Raw genomic sequence first — 26,316 nt, 5'->3', positions numbered from 1 at the left:
GCAGCAACACCCAAACCAGAACAGTAACTTGATGATAACAACCCAACCCTAAACAGTAAACTTGACAGCCGCAACACTTGACCTGAACATAAACCAAGCTACTTTTTTCTGAATTCAGTTACCACAGAGCTGTAGAGGTCCTCTCTTGGGGCAGCTGGGTGACTCAGTGGATAGACAACAAGGCCTGGAGTTGAGAAGTCCTGGGTTCAAATTTGGCCTCAGACACAGCCATGACCCTGGGCAACTCACTGGACCCTCATTGCCTAACCGTTGCTGCTCTTCTGCCTTGGAACCTATCAATTCTGAGACAGAAGGTTAAGAGTTTCTTTAAAAAAAAAATCAACTCTCTGTTCCTGCGCTGACCCCACTCCCTGCTGGTGTACACAATCTGAAACCTTGTATGGAACAAAATGGAGAGAATCAATGGGTTAACAGGTGTCCATCCATTAGGTGCCAAGTACTGTGCTAGGAAAGAGATTGTGTCAGGAAGCATGGACAGAGTGCTGGAGAAGACCATGCGTTCTCTCCTGCCCAGCCCAGAGAGAATAGGGTCATCACCAAGACCTCAGAACTTCAAGGGACTTGAGTTCCAATCCCAACTGCTAGGATCCTTTTTGTAACTCTTTCCTTCCAATTAGAATCAATACTATATATTGGTACTAAGGCAGAAGAACGTAGGCAATGAGAGTTAAGTGACTTCCCCAGGGCCACCTACCTAGGAAGTCTCTGAGGTCACATTTGAACCCAGGACCTCCCGTCTTGAACCCTGGCTCCTAATCCGCTGAGCTACCTCACTATCCTCCCACCCTAAGCTAGGATCTTAATCAAGTCATAGATTCCAAACCAACTCTTTGGATCTGAAGTTTCTGCATCTTAACTTGATCTCTAGGTTTGCCTCTATCTCTGTCTGAGATACCACTAGTGCCTTTCCTTATTCCCACCCCGCCCCAGTCATTTTTTAGACCCCCACCTTCCATCTTGGAATCAATACTGGGTATTGGGTCCAAGGCAGAAGAGCAGTAAGAGGTAGGCAATGGGGGTTAAGTGACTTGCCCAGGGTCACCCAGCTAGAAGTGTCTGCGGTCAAATTTGAACCCAGGACCTCCCATCTCTAGGCCTGACTCTCCATCCACTAAGCTACCCGGTTGTCCCCCATAATGCCCAACTTGAGACCCTTTCAGAAAAGGGGTCCGGTCTGACTTTAGGTGTAAAAAAATACAGAAGAGGGGGCAGCTGGGTGGCTCAGTAGATGGAGAGCTAGGCCCAGAGATGGGAGGTCCTGGGTTCAAATCTGACATCAGGCACTTCTTAGCTATGTGACCCTGGACAAGTCACTTCACCCTATTTTCCTGGAGCTGGAGAAGAAAATGGTAAGCCACTCCAGTATCTCTACCAAGAAAACACCAAAAAGAGTCAGACCCGACTGAAATGACTGACCAACCACCTTCTGACTCCAGATCCATCCATCTTTCCATTGCACAATATAATGGACCCAAGGAGAAAAGCCTCTTCCAGGCTAGCCAAGCTCCTGACTATAGAGGGCTCCCTGGTAGGGGAATTTCACAAAGGAATTGACTTCTGGGATAAAAAGACGAGGAAAAGGAGACCTTTATCGTCATAATTAACCTAACTGGGTTTTACTTTTCTAACAAGCGATAGAATGAATAAGAAAACATCGCAGATCATTAACCATCCATTTACTACACATTCATCAAATCTCAGAATTTCAAGGAATTTCAAGGGTCGACAAGCTCAAGCTGGGGCTAGACTTGAACCCACTGGTTTTTTCAGAGTCCCAGGAGCCTTTTCCCTCTTCTCTTGTGTTTCCAAATAAGATGTTTGGTTTAAAACAACACAACCTCCGCTCAGTGACGGGATCTGGAGATGGGATGCCATCCTGGAATTCATTATTATGAAAACCTCAATAACTTTCCCCTTTGGGTCCAAATTTAGCCCAGCTCATTTGCCCCTGGGAGCAATAACTTCAGCTGTGCAGGGGGTGAGAAGAAAGCTTCTCCTTGGGAAAGCCAAATGGGATTTTCTTTTTTCTCCCCTTCATTGAACCCTGCCTCTACAAAAGGCCCTCCGGGGCCAGGGCCAGTCCCCTCATTTTATAGGGCAGGAAACTGAGGACCAGAGAGGTTGAGTGATGTGACCAGAGTCCACTTTGGGTGATGCTGGTGATGTGAAGGCCTTTGCACTCACTTAGGCTTCCATACCTGGGATCTGAACCCAGGACCTCGGACTCCAGAGCCAGGGCTCTTTCCATTTTGCCGCATTGCCTCCTGTGCCCATTTAGTGCCAGCTCTCTGCCCACCTCCTCCTCACAGGCTGGTGACTAAGGAGCAGGGTCGGATGGGTGGCAGCCAGATTTTCATCAGTTTGCTCGTCCCTTTGGTAGGTTGGTGGGTCCCACAGTTTTCTTGGCCTTTAGGCTGTAGAGTATCCCATCTCCTCTGGAAGCTCCCTTTAGCCTCTTCCAGTTGGACCCCCAGGACCTTCCTCTCAAGCCCCCACCACTATGCCTAACCGGGCCCTGGCTGCCCTGAGCTGGTCCCGAGCTGGGTGACTCCGCCAGGGGTGCCCTGCTAATGACTTAAAGGTTGCCTCGGCCCCTGCAATACTCTCCAGCCAGGCTCGAGCGTTGCCTCGGAGGCCCACCTTCCCGGCTCCCTTTAGGCCTCACAGGCCTCGCCTCGGCCTCAATCCCTTGGCCACATGTCAGCTTGTTTGGAAGCCGGCCAGGGAAGCCTTTGCAAGTTGCATTTTTCTGAGCTGCGTGTTCCGAAGATGCCAGGAGTGTTTGCTTCAGGACCGGAAGGAGAGAAGCAGCAAACCTGGCCTTTTTCTTCGGATTATTAAGCTGAAGAGCTCCTCCTGGACTTCCCTGCTCGGCGGGCCCATTTGCTCCTGGAAACTGCCCTTGGTCGGAAAATCTATTTACTTCCTTCAGACGCTTCTCCTCTTGCCCATCCTTTGGCAGATTCCCCACCCCAGGGACTCCTAGCCCAGACCTCTGTTCTGGGCATCCTACCAAAGCCGCTGCCCTTCCCTCCCCTCCAGGAAGCTGTCTGTGCCTCCTCCAGGCCACGGTGACCCGTCCTAACCTGCTCAGGCCTCACTTGGGCCCTTCACAACTGCTAGCAGCCTAATCCCCTGGACGCTAGTGAGGACCAAGCTCTTTGTGTTTCCCCAGGGCCCAGCCCAGCATCTGGCTCAATAAATGCTCCTTCCTCTGGGATTATGGCACTGGTCATTAGCAAGCTGGCTGTTTGCCTGGTTTTCCTGGCAGGACAATAACAGCCCATCCATTTTTCTCTGAGCCAATGCTGATGAGATCCATTTCCTTCTGGAGACAGATAGCCTGGGGTGGGGTCAGGTATGCCCATCTGTTCAGTGTCCTGGGTTAGAAATGCTGGAGTTAAGCTCTGACTCCTCCCTGGTATCAATAGGGCAACGTGCTGGATCTGTAATCACAGGCTGTGGGTTCAAATCCTGTCTCCCCAGGCTAGGCCTATCTGGGGTCCCTCCTAGCTCAAACTCTATGAGCCTGTGCTTCCCTCTTTCGTGTTCAGTATCATGCTGGCACCAAACTCTTGTCTCGTTATCAAAGCCTGGCCATTGCTTCTCCTTCTTCTTCCCTTCATGTAGCAGCCTCCTGACTAGTCTCCCTCTCGGCTCATCTATCCCACATCACGGCAGATTCATCACTTCGGTCCCAGAGTGGCCAGTTCTCTCGAGTGGCTCCCAACAGCCTCCCGTATCAAGTCCAAATGCATCTGGCTGGCTCTCAGAATCCCCAGAAGTCAAACTCCACGTTGGCTCTCCAGATTTCTCTTCCATCTCTACCCAGTGAATACCCTCCTCTCCAAGCTGCCCCGTCTCCAGCCTCCCGAGGGTACCTGGCTGTCTTGGCAAGGCTGCTTTGACTTCCCTGGCTGTGGGGGTCAGGGCTGGGGATGCTGAGACAGGCCGTGGCACAGTTTTGCTCTCTGATTTCTTTCATGGTTGCCTGATTTAGCAGAAGCCAGACTCAGAAGACTTTAGGCAGCAGGGCTTAAGAGGAGCATAAACACACTCTGCCTCCCATTCCTCCTCCCTGAATGTGGGGAAATCTCTGGGAGGAGCCTCCAGGTGGGTGTGCTTTCTTTTCTTAGCTCAGGGAGATGGAAGGACTGGCTGGGAAAGGAGGGGCTTTGGGCCTATGTGGACCTGCAGGAGTCTTGTGTTCCTGGGAACACAGAAATGTGGGGGAGCACACGGAGAGACTCACCTGTCTCCCTCCTCGACTCTTCAGGCCAGAGATGGCTCTGAGTATTATGCCAATTTATCCAATGTCTCAGCCATTCCCTGATGGCCCACAAGAGCCCTAGGCATGTCCCTCCACCTCTTCCTCCTCTCCTCCTGATCCCTCACTACCCTCACAAAAAAGAGGGCTCCCAGCTGCAAAGCAAGAAGTATGGCTCTGGAGGTCCTGGAGGGAAGGCAGAGGCTGCCAACCCATCAGACTTGGGGGTCATGACAGTGCTGACCAGCACAGATTTCATGGGGCTAAATAATACGTGTGCAGGCCATAGGAGGATTAAAGCCAATAACAGCCTCTATAAAGTGCTGGGCAAACATTAACCGGCTCTGGTCGTTGTCCTTGGTACTCGAAGACAACCAAATGACATCATCACTATGTTGGGGTCAGCGGACAGTGCGTCTGACTGTGGCTGATCAGACCTAGACAAGCTCAGAAGGCCCCGCCACAGGACAGACACAAAGAGCCAGGATGAGCGTTTGGAATCGACATGTCTCGGGATGTCTGCATCTCACATTTCTTTTGAGCTCCTGCAGTTCTGCTTTGCTCCTTCTTTGATGGGGACATGGCATGCTTAATGGTCCTGTTCCAATGATCCCATGGTTTACAATCACTATCAAAGTTCTGCAGAGAGGCCTTAAGAAGGTCTCTTTTAAAGTAATCAACGGTCATAAGCTATCTTTACTACATCTTTGTTAAAATCATTATTTCTTCTTTGTCAATATCATTACATCTTGGTCAATGTCATTATTGCACCTTTGTTAATATCATTATTGCATCTTGGTCAATATCATCACTGCATTTTTGTCAATATCATTATTTCATCTTTGATCATTATCTTTGTCATGTCATGTCATGCATCTTTGTCAACATCATTTCATCTTTGTTAATATCATTTTTGCATCTTTCTCAATATCATCATTGCGTCTTTGTTAATATCTTTGTTTCATCTTTGTCTTCATATTCCCATCTCTTAGCACAATTCTTTACACAAAATGGGCACTTGATGCTTGTTGGATGAATGAATGATGTCCCAATATTCTGACAAGGGAGTATGGATCATGCTGTACGATTGTACATTGCCACTGTAGAGGACCGGACCCTTAGCTTTTGAGAGGCAGTGTAGTGTGATGGTTAGGGCACCGGACTTGGAGTCATCAGAAGGACTTGGACCCTACGTCTAGAACAGTGACCTGACTTCCTTGGGCTTCGGATTCCTCATCTTTAAAATGGAGGGGTTATACTAGAGGGCTTCTGTGGCCCCTTCTAGCTCTGATCCCTGCTGATAACTGGACGTCAGGCCAGGCCAGAACACTACCGCCCACATCCTTTGGTCACAAAGGACTGTTACATGAAACTACTTGACCTGGCAACTCTTCCTTTAAATGACTGATGCCTCATTTGGGCCTTGACCACATCTGGTCTGGGCCTCAAGTGATTTGGCCTTTCTAATATTTGTCTCCTTAACTTGCTTTCCAGATGTGTTTTGTTTGGGTTTTTTTCCACACAACCAAATGGGCCAAAAGCAGTTATCTTCTTCCTTTCACATTCTTTTCATTCCTTCCTGCCTGGGTCAGCTTCTGGGCGTGGCCTAGGGTGCCTTTATCTCAATCCCAGCATCTCTCCAAATGGCACTATTCCTTCCTTCCAATGCCTCACCCCGCCCTGCTTGGGCTTCATCTCCTCTCCTGGGCACCTGGAAGCATATATGCTAAGGGCCTCTGTGGTATGGGGGATGGTCCTGTCACTCATCTTGGAGGTGGAGTAGGCCAGGTCGCTCCCAGGATAGGCCCAGGGCCCAGAGAGGTTAAGGCTCTCATCTACACCCTCACAACTAACTAGTGTCAGAGTCAATCATACGCTCAGTTCTCTTGATTTCAAGCCCCATCTTTTTCCATTAAGACACTTTGCCTGGCAACGCCCTCTCCTCTTTTGGCATTGGAAGGACCTTCGTAAGTGGAGGTGATAAATGTGGCATCCAGAAAGCACTGTCTGGACACCACTTCTCGACTATTAAGACTTTGGCGCTTGGGGGCATCTGGGTGGCTCAGTGGATAGAGAGCCAGTCCTAGAGATGGGAGGTCCTGGGTTCAAGTCTGGCCCCAGACACTTCCTTGCTGTGTGACCCTGGGCAAGTCCCTTGACCACCATCGCCTAGTCCTTCCTGCTCTTCTGCCTTAGAACCAATACGTAGTTTCCTAAGACAGAAAGTAAAGGTTTAAAAAAAAGCCTTTGAACTTTGAGCAAATCTCTTCCTTTCTCCATTCCTCAGTGTCTTCGGTTGTAAAATGATGTGGCTTTCTGCACCTTCTCACACCTTTCTCTGCTTCACGTTCCTTCTCTCACCAGCCCGTCCTCTGCACAGCTATAAATGGAAAATCCCAGGATTTCTAGGCCGATCACAGCATACCCCCTCTTCCAGTCTACACTCTAGCAACGCGTCGTTCTTCAGTCACTTTCCGGCACGTTCTCTTCAGAACTCCTTCTGGAGTTTTCTTTCTCCGCCTCTCAGAATCTCTTGTGTTCCCTCAAGGCTGGGCTTAAGGCAGCCTCCTCCAAGAAGCCTCTCTTGATTCTCGTCCTTCTCAGGCCCTTTCAGTGCCGCCCAAATCCTTCGTAATGATTTCGTCTATTTTGGGTCTCCCCCTCTTTGTCCGTGTTGGGTTTCCCCAGTCGAACATGAGCTTCTGGCCTTTTCCCTCTTTGTATCTGTTGCCTCGAGGCTGGGCACACAGACACAAAGCCTAAGACAGGTTGAGCCAGTCGCTTCACACTCGCTGCCTGCGCAGCTCCGCCGACTTCCACACAGAAGCCGTGTTGTGACTCTCCAAAGGGAAGTGTGGGATGAACAAGCACCTAAAAATAGCCGAGGATCAATGATGGTCGCCCGGGATCTTCTCTAGAATATTTTCGGATGCTGTCTCTGCCTTTCTTCCCCCTCTCGCCCCCACCCTCACTCCGTCTCTGGGCGAGCTCGTGATGCTCAGACAATGTGCAATGTCTCCAGCTGCCCCCCCTCCCAGGCCGAGAGCTGGAGGGAGCTCAGGGGGCGTCAGGGCCTTGGCAAAGGGGAGGAAGGAGCCGTGTGATCCACCAGGAATCAGTCTCCTTTGATTTCTCTCCCTCCTTCAATCCCTGCCCCGTGTGGTGACCCGTGGCTCTGCACGCACCCCATCTCACCCCATGCTCCACAGGGCTCCCCACAGACTTTACTTATTAGCCCAATGTGCCAGTCCAGCCTTATGACCCTCTCACATGCCTACGTGAAAGCTAGACTGTCCCCTCTTCTCTCCCAAGTATCTATTCCTTAGGCCTGGAAAGTCCTCTCTCCATCCCTCAGAGCCCAGCTCCTACCTGAAGCCATTAGGGGTGTCGGAGGGTCTGGGTTCAAATTCTGTCTCCTGCACTTACTCTGGGGCCTTGAACGTTGCCCAAGGGCACTTCATTTCCGTGGGCCTTTGTCTCCACAAATATAAAATGAGGAAGCTGCGCTCAGGGGCCACTGAGGCTCCTCCCACTCTAGGATGACTTTCTAGTGAACAATATGGGGCAAAACCATTATTGTCTCTAGGCCTCAGTTTCCTGATCTGCCAAATGAGGGGTTGGACTCTCGGGCCTCAGAGATCCCATCCAGCCTAGATCTAAGATCCTGTGAGCTTGCTGTGCTCCTCCCAGCTCTGCCCCCCCCCCAAGCCAGAGGCAAGCCGACCCTCGTCAGCCCTCTCCCTGTGTGCTCTTGGCACCTTGTGGCTTCTCCAAGACAAGAGGCTCATGGTCAGGGGCAGGGCTGCCTTCACACTTGTTCCAGAGAATCCAGCCTCAGGGTCTAGCTCTGCCAGCAGCAAACCTCCCTCATCTGTAAAATGGGAGTGATCATGCATCATCCCCAGCTTGGTGGTGACCTAAAGACCCAAAGGCGCCAAAGAGACTCAAGGCTTCTGGGTATTTAGGTCTGTCTCTGTGTCCTGCAAAGTGCCCACCATGTTGTAGGTGAATGGCTATCCAATGAGTAATCATCCTTTACACATAGAAGCTATCGGCTCCCAGACCTCCAACTGGAAGGGACCAATAAGGCCAACTGGTCCAACCCCCTCCTCCTGCAGATGAGGAAATCGGGGCCCAGAGAAGGCAAGAGATTTGGCCCGAGTCCTGACATCCAAAGCTGGGTTCGTGGCTCCAAGTTCAGCTCTCTTTCCACAGCCTCATTAGCCATCTCCTAATTCAAGATGTTTTGACCTCTTTTATGGGACCCTTGTTAGGTAGCTTGGCATTATTGCCCCCATTTTACAGAGAGGGATACTGAGGCCCAAAGAAGGTTTAAAGAGTTTTCAGGATGCTGTAGAGGCCGGTGCTTGGAGCCTGCATTCAAGCCTAGGTGCGATCCTGCCTTGGACTCTGATGACATGTGTGACCCTGAACCACTCTTCTAACCTCAGTCTCTTCACCCATCAAATGGGATTCATGATGTCTTTGGCCTTCCTCCCAAGGGTTAGGAGGACTGAATGAGATCACGCACATAAAGCAGTGGCGGATCTTTTCTAGAAATGTGAGTTACGATGATGATGATGATTGTATGGACCAGCGGAGGAAAGCCGTGGCCTCCTGGCTCCCCCATATCTCCGTAATCTTGGGAGCCTCTCCTTGGGGCTGCGATAGGACCCGGAGCCCCCCCTGGAAGCCCGTCTCTTTGGATTAGAGCTCAGACAAGAATTAGAGACTTTGGGGGCTGGGAAAGGCAGCCATCCCGGCCCCTCCATTTCCCCAGGGACTAAACTGGCCAGAGAAAGTAAAAAGACTTATCCAAGGTGGTCTAGGCCCTGCAGCTCAGGATCCCCAAGACTGGACCAGGAGAACCTTCAGAGATCATCTCATCCAATCCTATCGTTTTACAGATCGGGAAACTGAGGCCTGGAGAGTTTCAGTAAATGAGGATCCTAGATCGGAAGGGACCTTAGAGGACAGGATGTCCCACTCCTTTGTTTTACAGAGAAGTTAGCCAAGACCCAGGAAGGATCCACAGCTTGTAAGAATCGAAGGCCAGCCAGGTTCTTCTCCCAGGGTAGAACTCTGCCTCCCAGGGATGCTGGAACCATCGCTGTGAGGGGTCCCTTCCAACTCGGAGATTCATAGAGCTAGAACCGGAAGGAAGAAATCCCCCAAAGCCAACTAAGCCCATTCCCCTGTTTTACAAATGAGAAAATGGAGGCCTAGACCTGACGTGACCAGTCCCAAATTCACAGAGCTCATCAGTGTCCAAGGCAAGATTTGAATCCAGGACTTCTTTCGGCTGTACCAAAGGAGCCCTACTCGCTCCCTCTCTGTGGAGAGATCCATGTCTGGGCTCACAGCTGGAAACAGTCCTCCCCGTCCCTTTCTTCTCCCCTCCTTCATCACAGGGAGGCAAATCCAGCCCTGGCTGTCCCTTGCCCAGCGGATCACGAGGATCGATGTTTGCAAAGTGCTTTTTCAAAGCCCCGGCGGGCTGCCAGGCTCGCCTCTTCGGCGGCCGCAGGTCCCTGTTGGGAGATGAGGGAATGCACTGGAAGCATCAAGCATCCATGGAGTCGTCCCCCTCCCTGAAGGGCCGCTCCCGCAGTCCTGGGCCCAGGAGCCTTCACTAGAGCCCCGGGGAGACCTCACGGGGGGCTGAGGCTGCAATGAGCGCCCCGAACTGCTCTGCGTGAAGAGGAAGGAGAACAGGGGAAAGCTGAGAAGGGCCTCCCGCGACGCCAGCCGTGGGGAAAGATGCCCAGCCAGCACCAAGCAGTGTCTCCCGATGCCCAAGCGCTTGGCACGGACCATGAGGACTGCCCGGCTGAAGGGGCCAGAGGGAGAAAAGGTCACGCCCTCTAGTACCCGGGCGGCCCGACTGAACCCTGCAGGGAGGCAGGGCGGAGGCAGAAGGACTCAAAATCCCCCCTCAGACACTTCCTAGCGAGGCAACGTTGGCCAAACTCCCTAATCTCCTGGCCTCGGTTTCCTGATCCGTAAAATGGCGACAATCTCCAAAGTCCTTTCCAGCTCTAAATCTCTCATCCAATGCCCAGATTTGGGCCTTCGCCCATACCACCCCCCTCAAGGGTGCGAGTTTAGGGAAAGTAGATTAACGTAAAGATGAATCTAAGCCCAACATTATTCTTTTGAACCCTTATCTTCTGTCCATTGCCAGTTCTAACATAGAAGAGCGGCAAGGGCTAGACAATTGGGTTAAGTGACTTGTCCAGGGTCCCACAGCTAGGAAGTGTCAGATTTGAACTCAGGTCCTCCTGACTCCAGGTTCAGACAAACGATCCTTTTACTAAAACCACATTCCAGGACCCTTCCTTAAAAGCTGCTCCCAAGATACTCCAAAGCAGTCGGGGGGGGGGGGGGGAGCGCAGAAGTGCCACCAGGAAGAGCGTTACCAGCAGGCAGCCAGCCCAGAGGTTCCCTGGGCTGCAGGAACTGCTGCCAAAGTCCTGAAAATGCCTTTTCTTTTTGCACTTCTTGCTGCAAGGGGCAACGTTCAACCTGTCAGCCTCAAGTGTGGGCCACAATGGCTTGGCTTCCCCACATTCCCAGCTGGTGTTGGGGGGCTGAGGGGTGCTTCACTCATGACTTCCCAATCCCCCCGGATCCTGACCCCCAGCCCTGGAGGCCAAGAGCATGGACCTCGGGGGCCATCCAGGGGCCTGGAACGTTTCCCACATTCATCCCTCTATTTCAATATAGTGAGTTTCCTTGGCAATCCGATGCATTGTATTTTACACCTTTAAAAAGATGATTCTGAGAAGGAGTTTGTGGGCTCCACCAGACTTCCCAAAGGGTCTGTCCAGCTAGGGAGGGCCTGCCCACTGCTGAATACTTACTATATCTATCCATCTATCTATCTATCTATCTATCCATCTATCTATCTATCCATCCATCCATCCATCCATCCATCTATCCATCCATCCATCCATCCATCCATCTATCCATCCATCCATCCATCCATCCATCCATCTATCTATCTATCCATCATCCATCCATCCATCTATTCATCTATCTATCTGTCTGTCTATCTATCTATCTATCCATCTATCTATCTATCCATCCATCCATCCATCCATCCATCCATCCATCCATCCATCTATCTATTCATCTATCTATCTGTCTGTCTATCTATCTATCTATCTATCTATCCATCTATCTATCTATCCATCCATCCATCCATCCATCCATCCATCTATCTATCTATCTATCTGTCTGTCTATCTGTCTATCGATCTATCTATCCATCCATCCATCATCCATCTATCCATCCATCCATCCATCCATCCATATATCTATCTATCCATCTATCCATCCATCCATCCATCCATATATCTATCTATCCATCCATCCATCCATCCATCCATCTATCTATTCATCTATCTATCTGTATGTCTGTCTATCTATCTATCTATCCATCCATCCATCATCCATCTATCCATCCATCCATCTATCTATCTATCCATCCATCTATCATCCATCCATCCATCTATTCATCCATCCATCCATCTATCTATCTATCTATCCATCTATCATCCATCCATCCATCCATCTATCTATTCATCTATCTGTCTGTCTATCTATCTATCTATCCATCTATCTATCTATCTATCCATCCATCCATCCATCCATCCATCCATCCATCTATCTATCTGTCTGTCTGTCTGTCTGTCTGTCTATCGATCTATCTATCCATATATCTATCTATCCATCCATCCATCTATCCATCCATCCATCCATCCATCCATCCATCCATCCATCTATCTATTCATCTATCTATCTATCTGTCTGTCTATCTATCTATCCATCCATCCATCTGTCTATCTGTCATTGTATCCATTCATCCATCTGTTTGTCTATCTATCTGTCTGTCTATCTGTCCATTCATCCATTCATCTATCTATCATTCTATCTGTCCGTCTGTCTATCTATCTATCTATCTCTATATCTATATGTAGATATATAGATATAGATATAGATATTAAACCCTTACCTTAAACCTTAGAACTGATAATTAAGTATTGATTCCAAGGCAAAAGAGCAGCAAGGGCTAGATAATGGGAGTTCAGTGACTTGCCCAGGGTCACACATTTAGGAAATGTCTGAGGTCGGATTTGAACTCAGGACCTTTTATCTTCAAGCCCGGCTTTGTGTCCACTGAGCCATCTAACTGCCCCTCACTAAACATTGGTTGATGATCATCCATAGTTAGTTAGATGGAGGTTCCATGTTATATAGTTTGACCACTATCCTGTGTCAGTGTGTGTGTGTGTGTGTGTGCGTGTGTGTGTGCGTGCACTTCTTACACGTATGGAATATCCTGCTCTGAAAGTTTCTTAAGCTACTGTCCTTGGTTTCCGCACAAACTATGCAACTTGGGTGGTTCTAAGCAACTCTCATGAGCCCCTACCTCAACCCTCCCAAAACAAGTTTAGTGGCGCCTTCCAAGCTCACCGTGGACCAAGAAGTAAGCCACTGGGATATGATGGAGAGAGCGTAGCGTCAAAGGATGTGAATGTGAATCCTACTTCTAACTCTTACCGCTGGATGACCTTGGGCAAGTCACCTTCCCTTTGGCCTCAGTTTCCTTTTCTGTAAGATGGGGAATTTGACTGAACGGTCCATTCCCGCACTGGAGGTAGCGTTCCGGGATGTTCTCCTTCCTCCCCTCCCCTCTTTCCTCTCTTCTGCCCCAATGCCTCCTACGGCTTTTACCTCATTCGCCTGCTACTTTAGGAAGAGAAGACATGAGACTCTAAGCTTCCTCCGTGTACGCTCTGCCGTCTCACTTTAAGGACCGAGAAGAGCCTGTCCCTGTTATACAGCCGGAGGTCAGGTGTCCAGATTGCCCGACGCAGAGTGATAAAGACACATGAAAATTAGCGTCCGATAGACTTGTCCCTCTTAGCCGCAGATCCCGCTCAGCTGGACCAATTGCTGTTTAAGCTGAAGGGTCTCAGGACGCGTCTTTCCGACGGTCGCCTCCAACCAGAATGGATGCTGGGTCGGGGCCGCCCCGTTCCATTTCCCTTTGATGTGCCCCGTCTGGGCAGTGAGCCGACGGCATCCGCAGGCATCCCTGGTCTGCAGAGTAGGCGCATCCCCCAGAGTCTCCCAGAGAACAATCTTCCCAAGACGGACGCCTGTTTTCTGTTGTTTTCCGTTATAAGAGTTGGAGATCGGTTATTGGATGGTTATTGGACGTGGCCGAAGCAGGAAGGGGCCTCCGGAGACCACTACGCACCAAAGGGCTTATGGTCTAAAAGTCAGGGAGCCTGGAGCCTCTGGGGCAGGGCACGAGCTGGGAAAGTGAGTCCAATTACGGAGGGCTTCACGTGCCCTCCAAGGAGTCCGTACATGACCCTAGAGGCCGCTGGGAGCCCCTGGGAGGTCCGGACTCTGGCAGCTTCTCTCTCCGGGATCTTCTCCCTGCTCCGTGGCCTTCCCTGCCTTCCACACTCTTCAGCCTCGCCCCTTGCCCTGGCCCCTCTCTGGAGCATGAGCCCTGATAGCAGAGGACCCAGAGGCCAGCCTCCCCTCTGCCACTTGCTACCCGTGTGACCTTGGACAAGGCTCTGAGAACGTTCTTGGCTCTCAGTTCCTTCTGCTGTAAAATGAGGGACTTGGATTAGACAAGAATGGAGGCAGGCATGGAAGTGACCAACCAACCTCCCAATGCGTGTGAGGAAGCCTGCAGAGGCCCACCTTGCTGTCTGGGCTCCAATGGAGGAAGGAGGAGAGCACTGGAGGGAATGTGGGGACAAGATGCCTTCCAATTCCAGAGCGAGGCTCCTGGGATCCTTTCCAGTTAGGATTTTTCTTCTATAAAATCTCACTTATTCACATTTAACGTGCACAATTTGTGATCAAATTGTCAGGACAGGAACACCATGATTGGCTTGTTTTGATTTTTGTTTTTTCAACCTTTACCTTCTGTCTGAGAATCATTCCTGTGTAGTGGTCCCAAGGAAGAAGAGTGCTAAGGGCTAGGCAATGGGGGTCAAGTGACTTGCCCAGGGTCACACAGCTGGGAAGTGACTGAGGCCAGATTTGAATCCAGGACCTCCCATCTCTAGGCCTGGTTCTCAATCTACTGGGCCACCCAGCTGCCCCTGACTATGATTGACCCTTGCCTTATCTATTTTTAAACATATTAAATAAATAATAACATAAATAATTAGGAGAAATATTAAATAATAGTTTATTTATTATTTATCATTATTTGTTTATAGATTATATCCTTAATGTATTTATTATAAAAATAATCAGGAGAAATATTAAAGTTACTTAACAGCATAAACTTTTCGAATCCCTCAGATGTTTCAGGAAATACATGTTACACCATCCAACTGTGCAGTCAGTTGTGATTCTTCCTTCTTACTCACCAAGGCAGCCCCCCGAGCTCCTCTCCTAGGCCACAATTTGGGTGTCTCAGCCTAACCGCTACACGTACTGGAAATTCATAAAAATGCCCTCCTGCCAGAGAGGCCCAGATTCAGACAGACCTTCCGTGCCTCTCTGTCTGGCTCTCCGGAGAGATTTCCTGTAAGTAAGCCCTGGCCTTCCTTCTCCTGACTAAGCCCCAGACTACGACACGCTCTGGTAGAGCAAAGCGCTCCGGCTTCGAGGCTTCAGATTATAGCAGCGGACTAGTGACTCACTCTATCCGCTTGGTAGACTGGAGCGGGAGTCAGGAGAGGCTGAGCACAAAAAGGGCCAGCCTGGGAAGGTCCCCAGCCCCTCCTCTGTAAAATTACTGCTCAGAAGGAGCTTGAGAGCCAGGCCTGGAGATGGGAGGCCCTGGGTTCAAACCTGGCCTCCGACACTTCCCAGCGGTGTGACCCTGGGCAAGTCCCTTAACCCCCATTGCCTAGCCGTTGCCGCTTTTCTACCTTGGGCCTAATACACAGGATTGATTTTAAGATGGCAGGTGAGGGTTAGAAAAATGACTGCGTGTGGCACTTGCCTTACTGGTGTCTTGGGAAGAGAACCTTTTCTAAGCCCCCAAATCCTCAAATGTCCGAATGGGTTTGTGCCTTCATGGGTTGGGAAGTTCCTCAGACGGCGCCCTGTCCTTGCCCGACCACCCCAACACCTCTCACTCATGAGGCTTCCCCAAGTGCAGCACAAAAGGTGGGCCCTCACGCCAGTGTCTTTCTTGTTTCCTCCTGACATCATGAGGGTTCTTGCGGAGCGTTCCAGGAGCACTTGTGGTTGTTAAAGTCACGTCATGTTTACTCACGACTAGTCCATCCACACACGTGTAAGTGCCTGGTGCTGGGGGTGCAGGAAATGGTGGCAGTGATCCCGGAGTGAGAGGGGCATTTACTCCTAAGGGAAGGGGACCAGATGGCCACAAGCTCCTTCCCACTGTTAGCATTCTGCCCTGAATTCTAGCCTAGGACTTGACACATAGTAGGCTCTTTAAAAAAAAAACTACCTTCCATCTTAGAATCGATGCCAAGTATCAATTCCAAGGCAGAAGAACAGCAAAGGCTAGGCTACTGGGGTTAAGTGACTTACCCAGGGTCACCCAGCTAGGAAGTGACTAGAGTCAAATTTGAACTCAGAACTTTCCATCACCAGGTCTGGCTCTCTATCCACCGGGCCACCTAGCAGCCCCACACATAGTAGGCTCTTAATAAATATTTATTGACTGAATGAAGAGAGGCTGGCTGACTGAAGAAGATTCTTTTAGGGCAGGCATACACTGGACCGCTGAGCCCCCTTTTAGCTCTGTGATTTGGGGAATGGCCAAAAAACAATCCCATATAAGTCCCTGCCTTCAAGAAGCTTACATTTTTTAAAAAACCTTTATTTTCCATCTTGGAATCAATACTGTATATTGGCTCCAAGGCAGAAGAGTGGTAAGGGCTAGGCAATAGGAGTCAAGTGACTTGCCCAGGGTCACACAGCTGGGAAGTGTCTGAGGTCAAATTTGAACCCAGGACCTCCCGTCTCTAGGCCTAACTCTCCATCCACTGAGCTACCCAGCTGCCCCAAGAAACTTACATTTTAGGAGAAGATGTCTGTATGTATGTGGGTGACTAACATAATGAAGGAGCCTCCATTTCCTTACATGGAGGGGATCCGCCACCCAATCACTCAACATATATGAAGAAGCATGTAGAGAGGCCCCCCAGCTGCGCAGGGTCAAATGGAGGAAGGGATGGAGCACTGCGAGGTTGGACGGATGTTTCATTAGCATCAAAGCATTGGTGTTTGGAGACCACGATTAGGGAAGGTGGAAGCCTTCCTTTGGAGGAGGGGAGAGAAGACTGGGCAGTGTCCTGGGTGCAAAGACCTCCAGATCATGGCTCAGCACCCTTGAGCTGGGAGGGATGGTAGTCCCAAGCACAGCCCCATCCCCATCACACACACACAGACACACACACACAGACACACACACTCATACACACACTCACATTCACACACACTCTCACTCACACACACTCACATTCACACACACTCACACACAGACACACACTCACACACTTACACACATTCACACACTCACACTCACACACAGACACACTCACACACTCACATACACACTCACATTCACACACACTCTCACTCACACACACATACACACACTCACATTCACACACTCACACACAGACACACACTCACACACTTACACACATTCACACACTTACACTCACATTCACACACACTCACACACACACACACACCCCTTCTGCTGACTACTCATCCCAGATTGCCATTGCCCAGGGTCCTCTTGCCAGGGATTTATTTCTTTAATAAGCTTGCCTGCATCTGATGAGCGCACCCCTGGGGGGTAAGGCCAGACTGCCGCCTCCTTGGCGATGTCTGATGCCTGATATGGGGGAGCTGGAGGCACGCCAGGCCCTGGAAGGAATCCTGGGCTCCGGAGCACTGGGGGCTGTTTGCTTTATGGCTAAACTGAGGGGGGGAACTTTCCTTCCTTCGCCTTCTCTTGCATTATGAGCTGCAGACAGCACTTAAGTCAGGCATCCCCAACCTTTCTGTCTCCCCAGCCTCCCTCGAACCCTGACATCCCTGGGCTGGGTGTCTCTTTGGGGTGGGGGCCAAGCGGGGTCACTGGCAGCAGAAAAGCCTGCTAGAAGGCAGGAAGCAGGAGGGGGGGCAGATCCTGCACGCTTTCCTTCCCTCTGAAGATCCCAGAAAAGGGGGGTGCAGCCAAGAGCCAGCTCTGATGGCAGCCAAATCCACTGCCCTAAAGCCACAGGCTTCTAGGTCTAGGGCTGGAAGGGACCTCAAAGGCCATCTAGGCTAACCTTTAGTCCAGAGAAGAAAAAACAGAAGCCATGGAAGGGAAATGGCTTGTCTACAATCATACAGGAAATAGGAGGCGGAGGGAGGATTTGAATCCATGTCCTCAGAGTTCAAGGCTATTGCTTTCTCTCATACCATTTGGCCTTGAAATCTTGGGTTCTTGGGCTTCTAAAGGATTTAGGCTCACCTGCCAAGCACAGGGCAGCACCTAATAGATGGCAAGCACCTAATAAATGTCTGCTGAAATGAATTCAACTCTTTGGGCCTCAGTCTCCCTATCTGTATAAAAAATGAAGAGACTGGGCTGGATGGCTTCTAGGGTGCCTTCCAGCTCTAGATATAGGTGTCCAGGACCAGAGACAAAGAGATTCTATGGAGTCTGGGTCCCTTCTTTTGAGGAAACTGGGCCCTTCTACCCAGAGAGCTCAGCTCTCTTCCCATACTCGCTCCCGAATGGACTTCACCACCTCCATCCATTGCCTCAAGAGGAGCCACTGGAGACTGGACTGGGACTCAGAGGGGAGCTGGAAAGATGGCTTCCCCAGCCAGTAAATAATAACCCCCAAGGGAAGATTTAGAGGCCAGCTCTCTAACCATCACCCCATACTGCCTCTCTTGAGCCTATCTTGCAAACCATCCAGAGCTTTCTAAGAATTTGTCTTAAGCTGAGGGATTCTTTTTGGAGTGTGGGCTGGACTGACCCCATGCATTTCTTCACTAAGAGTTCTGTGGTTCTGACCATCAAGCTTCCCTACCCCCCCAAAACCCACAGAATCTGCCTTCACGCCTCTTTCCACTGTCCTGATGCCACCTTTAATGTTCCCCCAAGCAAAGGGAAAGACAATCCTTCCTCACTTCAACATTCTCTACCTTCTTTTGACTTTCTCCATCTTTAAAAAACAAAACCTCTTACCTTCTGTCTTAGAATCGATGCTAAGTATTGATTCCAAGGAAGAAGAGTGGAAAGAGCTAGGCCACTGGGGTAAAGTGACTTGTCCAGGGTCACCCAGCTGGGAAGTGTCTGAGGCCAGATTTGAACCCATAATCTTCCCTCTCCAGACCTGTCTCTCTACCACTGAGCCACCTAGGTGCTCCTCCTTCCTTTCCCTTTTAAGGATGGCTATTTGACCCTGAATTCGCCTGGATGACACTGTTTGAGGCATGGAAGGAGCATTGGTCCTGGCCTGCCTGCTCCCAAAGATCCTGCAGCTTCCACTGCCCTGGTCACAATCTGACAAAGAAAAGGAAGGAAACCTGGATATCGTGCCATCTTGGTAAAGGTCCCCCAAGTGCCAACACTCTGGTTCAGAAAAGTTTGGGAGGAAGCAGCGCTGAGAGGAAGGGGAGGACAGGGAAGCCCCCTAAGATTAAAAAGCATTTATAATTATTTCAGGGTCTTTCACCTCAGAGATCAGGTGCTCCCTTGATCACTACACTCCCCTCGGGTGCTATAACCAACTCTTGGACCTGGAATCTCATTTAGTTCTCACCCTAGCCTTGCAATGTAGGGAAGAAGTGATAGACCCATTTTAAGGATGAGAAAACTGATTGCCTTGCCCAATATCCCACAGTAATGGGGCTTCTTAGTCCACAGACAAGGAGTCCTTTCCTTCTACTCCTGGGCGATTGCTTGCATCTGGTGTGTTCTACAACTTGAGCACCCACAATGCAGTTGGGGGTCACTGCTGGAGCCCTTTGGAGAGGTTATTTTTATGATTTGAACATCTACTTTTCTTGCTTCCCAGTAGAAATGTGGCTGAGTCCCCTGCAGACCCAAATGAGCGCTTTTCTCCCTTGTCACCAAATGAAGTCTGGGCCTCAGTTTCTCTTCTTGCAAGGGCAATTTCTGCCCTGTTTTAAGTGCTCAGGAAGGCAGGACGTGTTCTTACTATTAAATGGACTAACTATGGATGGTTTTCGTTTTGTTCGGGTTTTGCCTTAAAGCTTTCTATGGTTAACAATAAAAGATCCAGCAAACTAAAAGAAAAAGTAGATCTCAAAGCCTGGAACACATAGTTCTTGGCTTGTAGTCCACAGGACTCGGATTTGCCATTTCAGTTAAGGCAGGGACTGATTCTCAATAAAGTCCCCAGGACATGGCAGAAGCCAGTTCCATGTTAATGTCGCCATTGTGATGTGACTCAGCAGATTGCCCAGGTCCAACATTGTCCCAATGGGCCCATGGCGAGGGCCTGGACTTGCCACCTGGGTGCCCTTAGAAGAAGAGTTGGAAGAAGACCCTCTCATCTGGGCTCTTCATTTTACAGGTGAGGAGACTGAGGCCCAGATATGCCCGAGATGGCACAGCTAGTGTGTAGTTTGACCATGACCCTCAGTTTCCCCATCTGTAAAATGGGCAGGTTGGACTGGCTAGCCTCTGAGGAGGTCCCCTCCAGCTCTAGGTCTGGATTCTGAGCCTGAATGAGTAGCTGATCCAGCCTTTAATCTTGCGCTACCTTATTGATGGAAGGAACTGGCAGGGTTAGCCTAGAGGAAAGAAATCTCAGCAGGAACAAGAGAGCTGTCTTCAAGGGTTGATGGGTTGTTGGGAAGAAGGAAGATTCTCCTTGTTCTGCATGTTCCCAGAGGACAGAATAGCCACAGGGGAAAGTTGCAGGTTTGATGTCCAGAAAACCTGCCCTTTAAATGCATACCGAAGTCAACGTCCCTGCCTGGGAGGGCTTCGAGGAGACCCCAAACATTTGCTTGTCCACACATGGTAGCCGGGATTCCCTTGGCCAGAGTGGGGAGCAGCCGAGCCCCCCTCAGCCCTGAAATCCAGACATTCTGTGAGCTAACAGCTGCCCTGATAGGCTGTCGTGTCTGCTGTCCCATTTGGGGAACACAGAGGTGGTCAAAAATGCTCCGTGATTGGTTGAACAGAGGATCGATTTCCAGATGTTGGCTGGGCCACTCCGGTATTTGTAGTAACTTCTCAGATCCTTCTTGTTCTGTTTTCCTGGCTAGGAGGGAGGGCATGAGGCCAGCCATGGGGGGGGGGGGGAGACAGGAATGGCATGGAATGTGACAGCGATATGGGGAAAGCCAGTGACTTTGGCTGGGCCACACAGACGACCTCCTTAGAAATGGCTCCTCCAAAGCTTTAATCTTAGCCCCCTTGGCCCACTTCTTTCTCCAGGCAGGTAGGAGTGCCTTTCTGTGGCTCAGCTCCCCCATTTGATGGGACACAGAGCCAAGGGGAAGGACTGAGGTCGGAACCAAGAATAGAGGCCCAGTCCCCTGAGTCCAGTCTAATGCTTTCCCTCTTACGCTTGACCTCAGTGTTTGTTTGGGTTTCTGTTGGGGGAGGAAGGGAGAAAAGACTGAGCCTCTTGAGTCCCAGGCTTTCGCCAAGCATGCGTGAAGCACCTACTGTGAGCCAGGAGAGGAGCATTGTAGAATAATGCAGAGAGAAGTGGCTTCAGATTCTGGAAGAATTCAGTTGTTTCCTATCTCTCATACACTCTGGCTGTGTGAACTTGGGCAAGTCAACCTCTTTAGTGCCTTGGGCCTGGGTAATACACAGGTGAGAACTTTGCTATTCAATCAGCAAGCAGCTATGAAATTCCCACTATGTGCCAGGCAGTGGGGGAGCAAAGACCACAGTGAAAAGTCCTCATTCAACAACCTAGTATCTAGCACTTTCTCAAGATGAGGCCATGATGAATGGGGAAGACTGACGGGCCTCAGGTTGAGAGGGAAGATGGCGCAGTGGGAAATAGCACTGAATTTGGAATCAGGAGATCTGGGCTCAAATCCTCCTGGGACACTGGACAAGTGATTTCATAGGTCTCCGTTTCCTCTTTGGTAAATGGAGTGGGCTGGAGAGATCTCTTTCAGCTGTAAATCTCTGTTCCTGTGATCCTTTTTCCTCTTTAAACCACCTTCTGTCTTAGTGTCGGTTCTAGAATCTAAGACTGAAGGGCAGAAAGGACTAGGTCAGGAGGGTAAAGGGACTTGTCCAGGGTCATACATGTAGGAAGCCTCTGAGGTCAAATTTGAACCAAGGACCTCCCATCTCTAGACATGGCTCTCTATCCCCTGTGTTAGCTTGCTACTCCTGACCTTGTGATCCTGAGACAAGGGGCAGAGTGCTGGGATGTGGACAGAGGAGTAGCCGGGACAATTTGGTAAGCCTTCTCTAGAGGCTAAAGTCCTGACCTCACACCCCGTCAAGGGGGAACCCTGCCTTTGGAGAGAGGGAAGCCTGTGGGACCCAACGCTGCTCGTGTGTTTCCACCATTCCATTTCTTTCCCCAGTCTCATCCACAGGGCTCGGAGGCTGGGGAAGCCTCTCATGGGGCCATGGCCACATGACCTCAGACTTCAGGATTGGAATCATGAAGCAGGGCGCTGGAATGGGGAGTGAGTCCTGGTGCCCCTGGGGCTCAGCTGGGCTGGGGTAGGTGAGCTTCCCTCCTGTCCCCAGCCCCAAGCAATGTGGCTTCTGTGGCCCCCTCTCCGCGTGCCCTCACAAAGGTGGTAGCAGACAGAGCCACCACTACTGGCTCTGAGATTTTCCCATAATGCACACACAGCGTGGAAGGGCATCTCCACGAGCTCTGCCTCTCCCTTGGTCCCGTGTCTGGTCTCCTCTCTTGGTGGTCTGGATTATGCTCCTCGTGCCAGCTGTTCTCATCCAGCAAACCTCTCTTAGACACCTTCTGTGTGCCAGGCTTCGCGCTGGAGGCTGCAGACCCAGAGACAAGACAGAAAACAGCCCCTGGCCTCAGGGAGCTCCGATTCTGCTTGTTTGTCACCCCAGCCTGTAGCACTGCCTGGCACTTTGGTTCTTTTTTTGGACTGGCTGAGGCTGTGACTTCATTAGTATGGAGAATGCTGAGTAAGAACCCTCTGCCTGGGAATACTATGAGGGTGACTCACCCAAGGTCACACAGCCAGACTGAGAGAGGAAACTCAACCCAATTCTTCCAAAATCTGCGGCTGCTTCTCTCAGCATTATTCCACAGTGCTTCTCACCTGGCACACAGTAGGTGTTTAATGCCTGCTCAGTGAAGGGAATTGAGTTCATAGAATGCTGATGAGACACCAAGTAGCAAGAGTCTCCGTCCTTTCTGCCAGATATGGAAATGTTGGTCCCAGAATGAGCTCAGGCTGAGGCACCTGCCCCTCTAAGCTCTGGTCGTTCCCCTAGGATCCGTCTTTCTGTGACTGGCCTTCCTGTTCCCCATGTTCATCTCCCACCTCAGGTGTTTGCCCTGGCTGGGCCTTGTGCCTCCTCCCTTCCACTTCCCAGAAGTCCAAGTTTCCTTCAAGGCTCAACTCAAATGCCACCTTCTCCATAAGACCTTTCCGGGTACCCCAGATGTTGGTGCCCCCTGATTACTCTGGAGCTTTTGTACATACAAACACAGGCATATGTTTACATACATGTGTGTATTTATGTATGTATATATACAGTAGATGTATATACATATTTATCTCTACATATACAAACTTTTTTTCTCTCCCAATAGACTAGAAGCTCCTTGAGGGCAGAGACTTTTGCTTTCATCTTTTAGCTTCAGTCTCGGCCCACAGTAATTGCTTAATATAGCTTTAGTGACCTAAAGATGATGGCATTATAGATCGGGAGTTGGAAAGTGTCTCAGAGGCCATCTGTCCCTATCCACCCATTTTACAGATTAGGAAACTGAGGTCCAGAGGTGAAGGGACTTGCCCAAAGTTGAAAAGGCAGGAAGTTTATAGGACTATGGATTGAGAGCTGGGAGTCCAACCCCCTCATTTTACAGATTAGGAAACTGAGGCCCAGAGGGGAAGCATCTTTGCCTGGGTCAAAGTAAGTAACAGAGGCCGAAGTTGAACCCAGGCTCTCTGGTTTCCCATAAAGGACTGCCTCATACTGACCACCTGATGGCCTCAGTGGCCTTCCCTAGCACACTTTGTATATGTGTAAGTGTGTTCGAGCACGAAGTGGGGTAGAAGTGGGGTCAGCACTTGTCTCACTTCCTCCTGCTCTGCTGACTTTGGGCTTCACCTCCCAGGAAAGCCGGTGCTGAATTCATTCATTGTCCAGCAGAGCCCAGGTCAGGAGGGGCCCAGGGGGCCATCCTGCCTGGCCCACTTCACCTTCCCCACAGGGATCATGGGGTCCTGAGTATAGCCATGTTGGGGGGCTATCTCGGAGCTATTCCCTTCCCCTATTTCAGCTAGCCCAGCCTCCACTTCCTGAGTCGGATTGATTGTCACACAGCTCCTTCCCCTTCCTCTCCCCCCCTTCCCTTTCCCCCACCCCTCCTTTCCCTCCCTCCCTCTCCCTCCCTCCGTCCCTCCCTCTCCCTCCTTCCCTCCCTCCCTCCCTCTCTCCCCTTCTCTCTCTCCCCCCTTCTCTCTCCCTCTCCCCCCTTCTCTCTCTCTCTCTCTCTCTCTCTCTCTCTCTCTCTCTCTCTCTCTCTCTCTCTCTCTCTCTCTCTCACACACACACACACACACACACACACACACACAGGCTCCTGCTGCCTAGCTGGGCTGGGCTCTCCCACCCCTGGCTCCTCTCTCAATAGCTGCCCCATCCTTGGGGAGAAGAGACCTTTTGTTATTCAAATCACACACTTCGGGCTCTGCTGCGGCTGCTGCTGCTGCGAGGCTGCTGCTACTGCTGCTGGCTGGGTGCAGCAGCCCACTGCAGCCATTGGGATCTGGCGATTTCTTCTTCTCTCTCCCCTCCCAGGGTGGCTCTCGGCCTCTCGCTCCAGCTGATTGCTGGATTTCCTCTCCCGGCTGGGGGGCGGGGGGGGCTTGTTTTCCGGAGCTGCCGCGGGCCCCCTCCTCCCCACTACATCCTTCTGTTCCCCATCCTGCCGCCCCCCCTCTCCGTGTGCCGCAGCTCACCGCTTTTTAATCTCTCCCCTCCTCTCCCTCCACCCCCATCGCCCTCCCCTGCTTCCTTTCTGCCAGTCCAGCCTGGGTCCTCCTGCTCTGCCCAGCTCCCGGGGAGCCCCGCGCTCCACAGCAGGCTCTCCCGGCCCCTCCGCCCGCTAACATGGCACTGCCAGCACCCAGTTAAGCAGGAGTAACAGCCTTGGGGGGAGCAGGAATCTGGTCCGCCTGGCGGCTCGAGCCCCGGTCATGGATGTGAGCAAGATGGTAAGTGAGCGGCGGCTGCTCTAGCTAGCCGGGGTCCCTCTCTCCCTCCTCTGCTTCCCAGCTGCCCCCCGCCGGGCTGTTCGGAAACCTCCCCGAGTAATCAATGAAAGTTTCTTTATTGTGGATTCCTGCCTCTCCCAGCGTGGGGGAGGGAAGAGAGGGGAAGCTGGGAGGGAGGCTGAGGAAAGGTGGAAGGAAGGAGCCGGGCTCTCCTGCTGTTCCCTCCTCTGCTGGGGGCGCCGTCCAAAGATTGAGGAAAGGGACACCCCAGTGCGCCGGGGGGTAGCTAGCTCTGGGGGTTCCCAGGCTCCCTCGGCATCCCCAGCCAAGCCAGCCCCCTGTCCCGCAGCTGGCGGACGCATCTCTCCCGCAGCCCAGCATACCTGCTTCAGGTGCAGGGGCAGAGAGCGGGCGCGGGGGCAGAAGAGAGGGGAGACCCGGAGGGAGGAAGCGCCTCGTTAATAGAGCCCTCCCTGGAGCTGCCAGAGAAACCATGGAGCGCTTTTCTCTCCACTTCTGGCCCCTGCAGGAATTCCGATCATCCCAGGAGGGCTGCCCTTCCCCTGGGGGCAGGTACCAGGCATTTGTCACTGTGGCCTCCCCGCAGCAGCTTGGAGCCCTCAGCGGGCGTCTAATGCATTTGTTCATTGATTCTGGTCCCTTGGGGAGTGCTAGGGCAGCCATCCCCTCCCCGGGAAGCCAATGGTGTTCCCTGGTGGATCTAGTCTCCGCACCCAGCCCCGCCAGAGCTTCTTTGCCTCAGTTTGGGTTTTGTAGCCCTCCCGCTTGGCACGTCCCTGTGGATGCACTGATTGACTGCCCCCCAGGTGGGGTGGAACCCTGGGGGAGGGGGGAGGTCCTCCCCTGCCCAGGGGGCACCTGGATGCTGGACTGGGGTGGACACAGCCTGCTCTCCCTGCTTAGCATCCAGAGTTGCCACAGGCTTCTTTCTAATGCTCAGGGCGCCCCGGCCGCTTTTAGGGCAGCCTGGCCCTCTCCCATCATTTTGTGGAGTGCCCTCAGAAGGCAGGACTGGGCAGCGATCGCCTTGGAACAGTCCAGGCAGACTCGTGTCCTGGGCAGCTCAGGTTACTGTGGGCTCAGCCCCCCGCTCTCCGGGCTCCTTTGCCCTCCCCCTCTCTGCTTGAGAAAGCTGCAGAGTAGGGGGTGGGACAAAGGGGCAGATGATCCCTCTCCCTGGGGACACCTGCGGGAATAGGAAGAGGGGAGGTGCCAGAAAGGGGAGGGGGCGGGCACCGAGCCTCAAATAAAAGAGCATTTGGGGGGAGGCCAGACGGAAGCCTCTGCAGTCAACTAGTTAGCCATCGTCTGGGTGCCCAAGTGGGCAGGTGAGGCGCCCTGCCAAGCGCCGATGGGTAGGGTAACCCCCAGTGGCCTAGGGGAAAGCCAGCATGAAGAAGACTCCCGGGCCTTTGAGGATGATGAGAACATTCTCAGCCTAAGAAACTGCCAGGCAGCAGGTTCCCCTTTCTCTGGCTGGGTATGGGGGGGCAGGCTCGGGGCACCCAACACCTGCTGCTTTAAACCCTCTGGATTTCACACACACCCCCGACAAATGACGGGCAAGAGTCAAGCCAACAGATGGGGGGCAGGGAG

General features: G+C 51.6%; 1 protein-coding gene across 7 annotated transcripts in view; it reads left to right on the top strand.

The window, feature by feature from the left end:
• The window catches only part of HIP1 (huntingtin interacting protein 1), a 121,978-nt gene that overhangs the window by 32,573 nt on the left and 63,089 nt on the right, over window positions 1-26,316 (top strand). Inside the window, exon 1 of one of the 7 annotated variants that reach the window (XM_007486001.3) lies at window positions 24,000-24,699. The exons of the other annotated variants lie outside the window; for them this stretch is intronic. Within the exon in view, the coding sequence (XP_007486063.2) occupies window positions 24,682-24,699 (18 nt within the window). The 5' untranslated portion in view covers window positions 24,000-24,681. Of the gene's footprint in view, window positions 1-23,999; window positions 24,700-26,316 lie in introns of those variants that run through there. 7 annotated transcript variants of the gene reach the window in all.

The sequence above is a fragment of the Monodelphis domestica genome, chromosome 2 (assembly GCF_027887165.1).
Source record: "Monodelphis domestica isolate mMonDom1 chromosome 2, mMonDom1.pri, whole genome shotgun sequence".
NCBI lineage: Eukaryota > Metazoa > Chordata > Mammalia > Didelphimorphia > Didelphidae > Monodelphis > Monodelphis domestica.
Note: the sequence above shows the minus strand (reverse complement) of the source record. Positions and strands in the feature narration are given on the sequence as shown.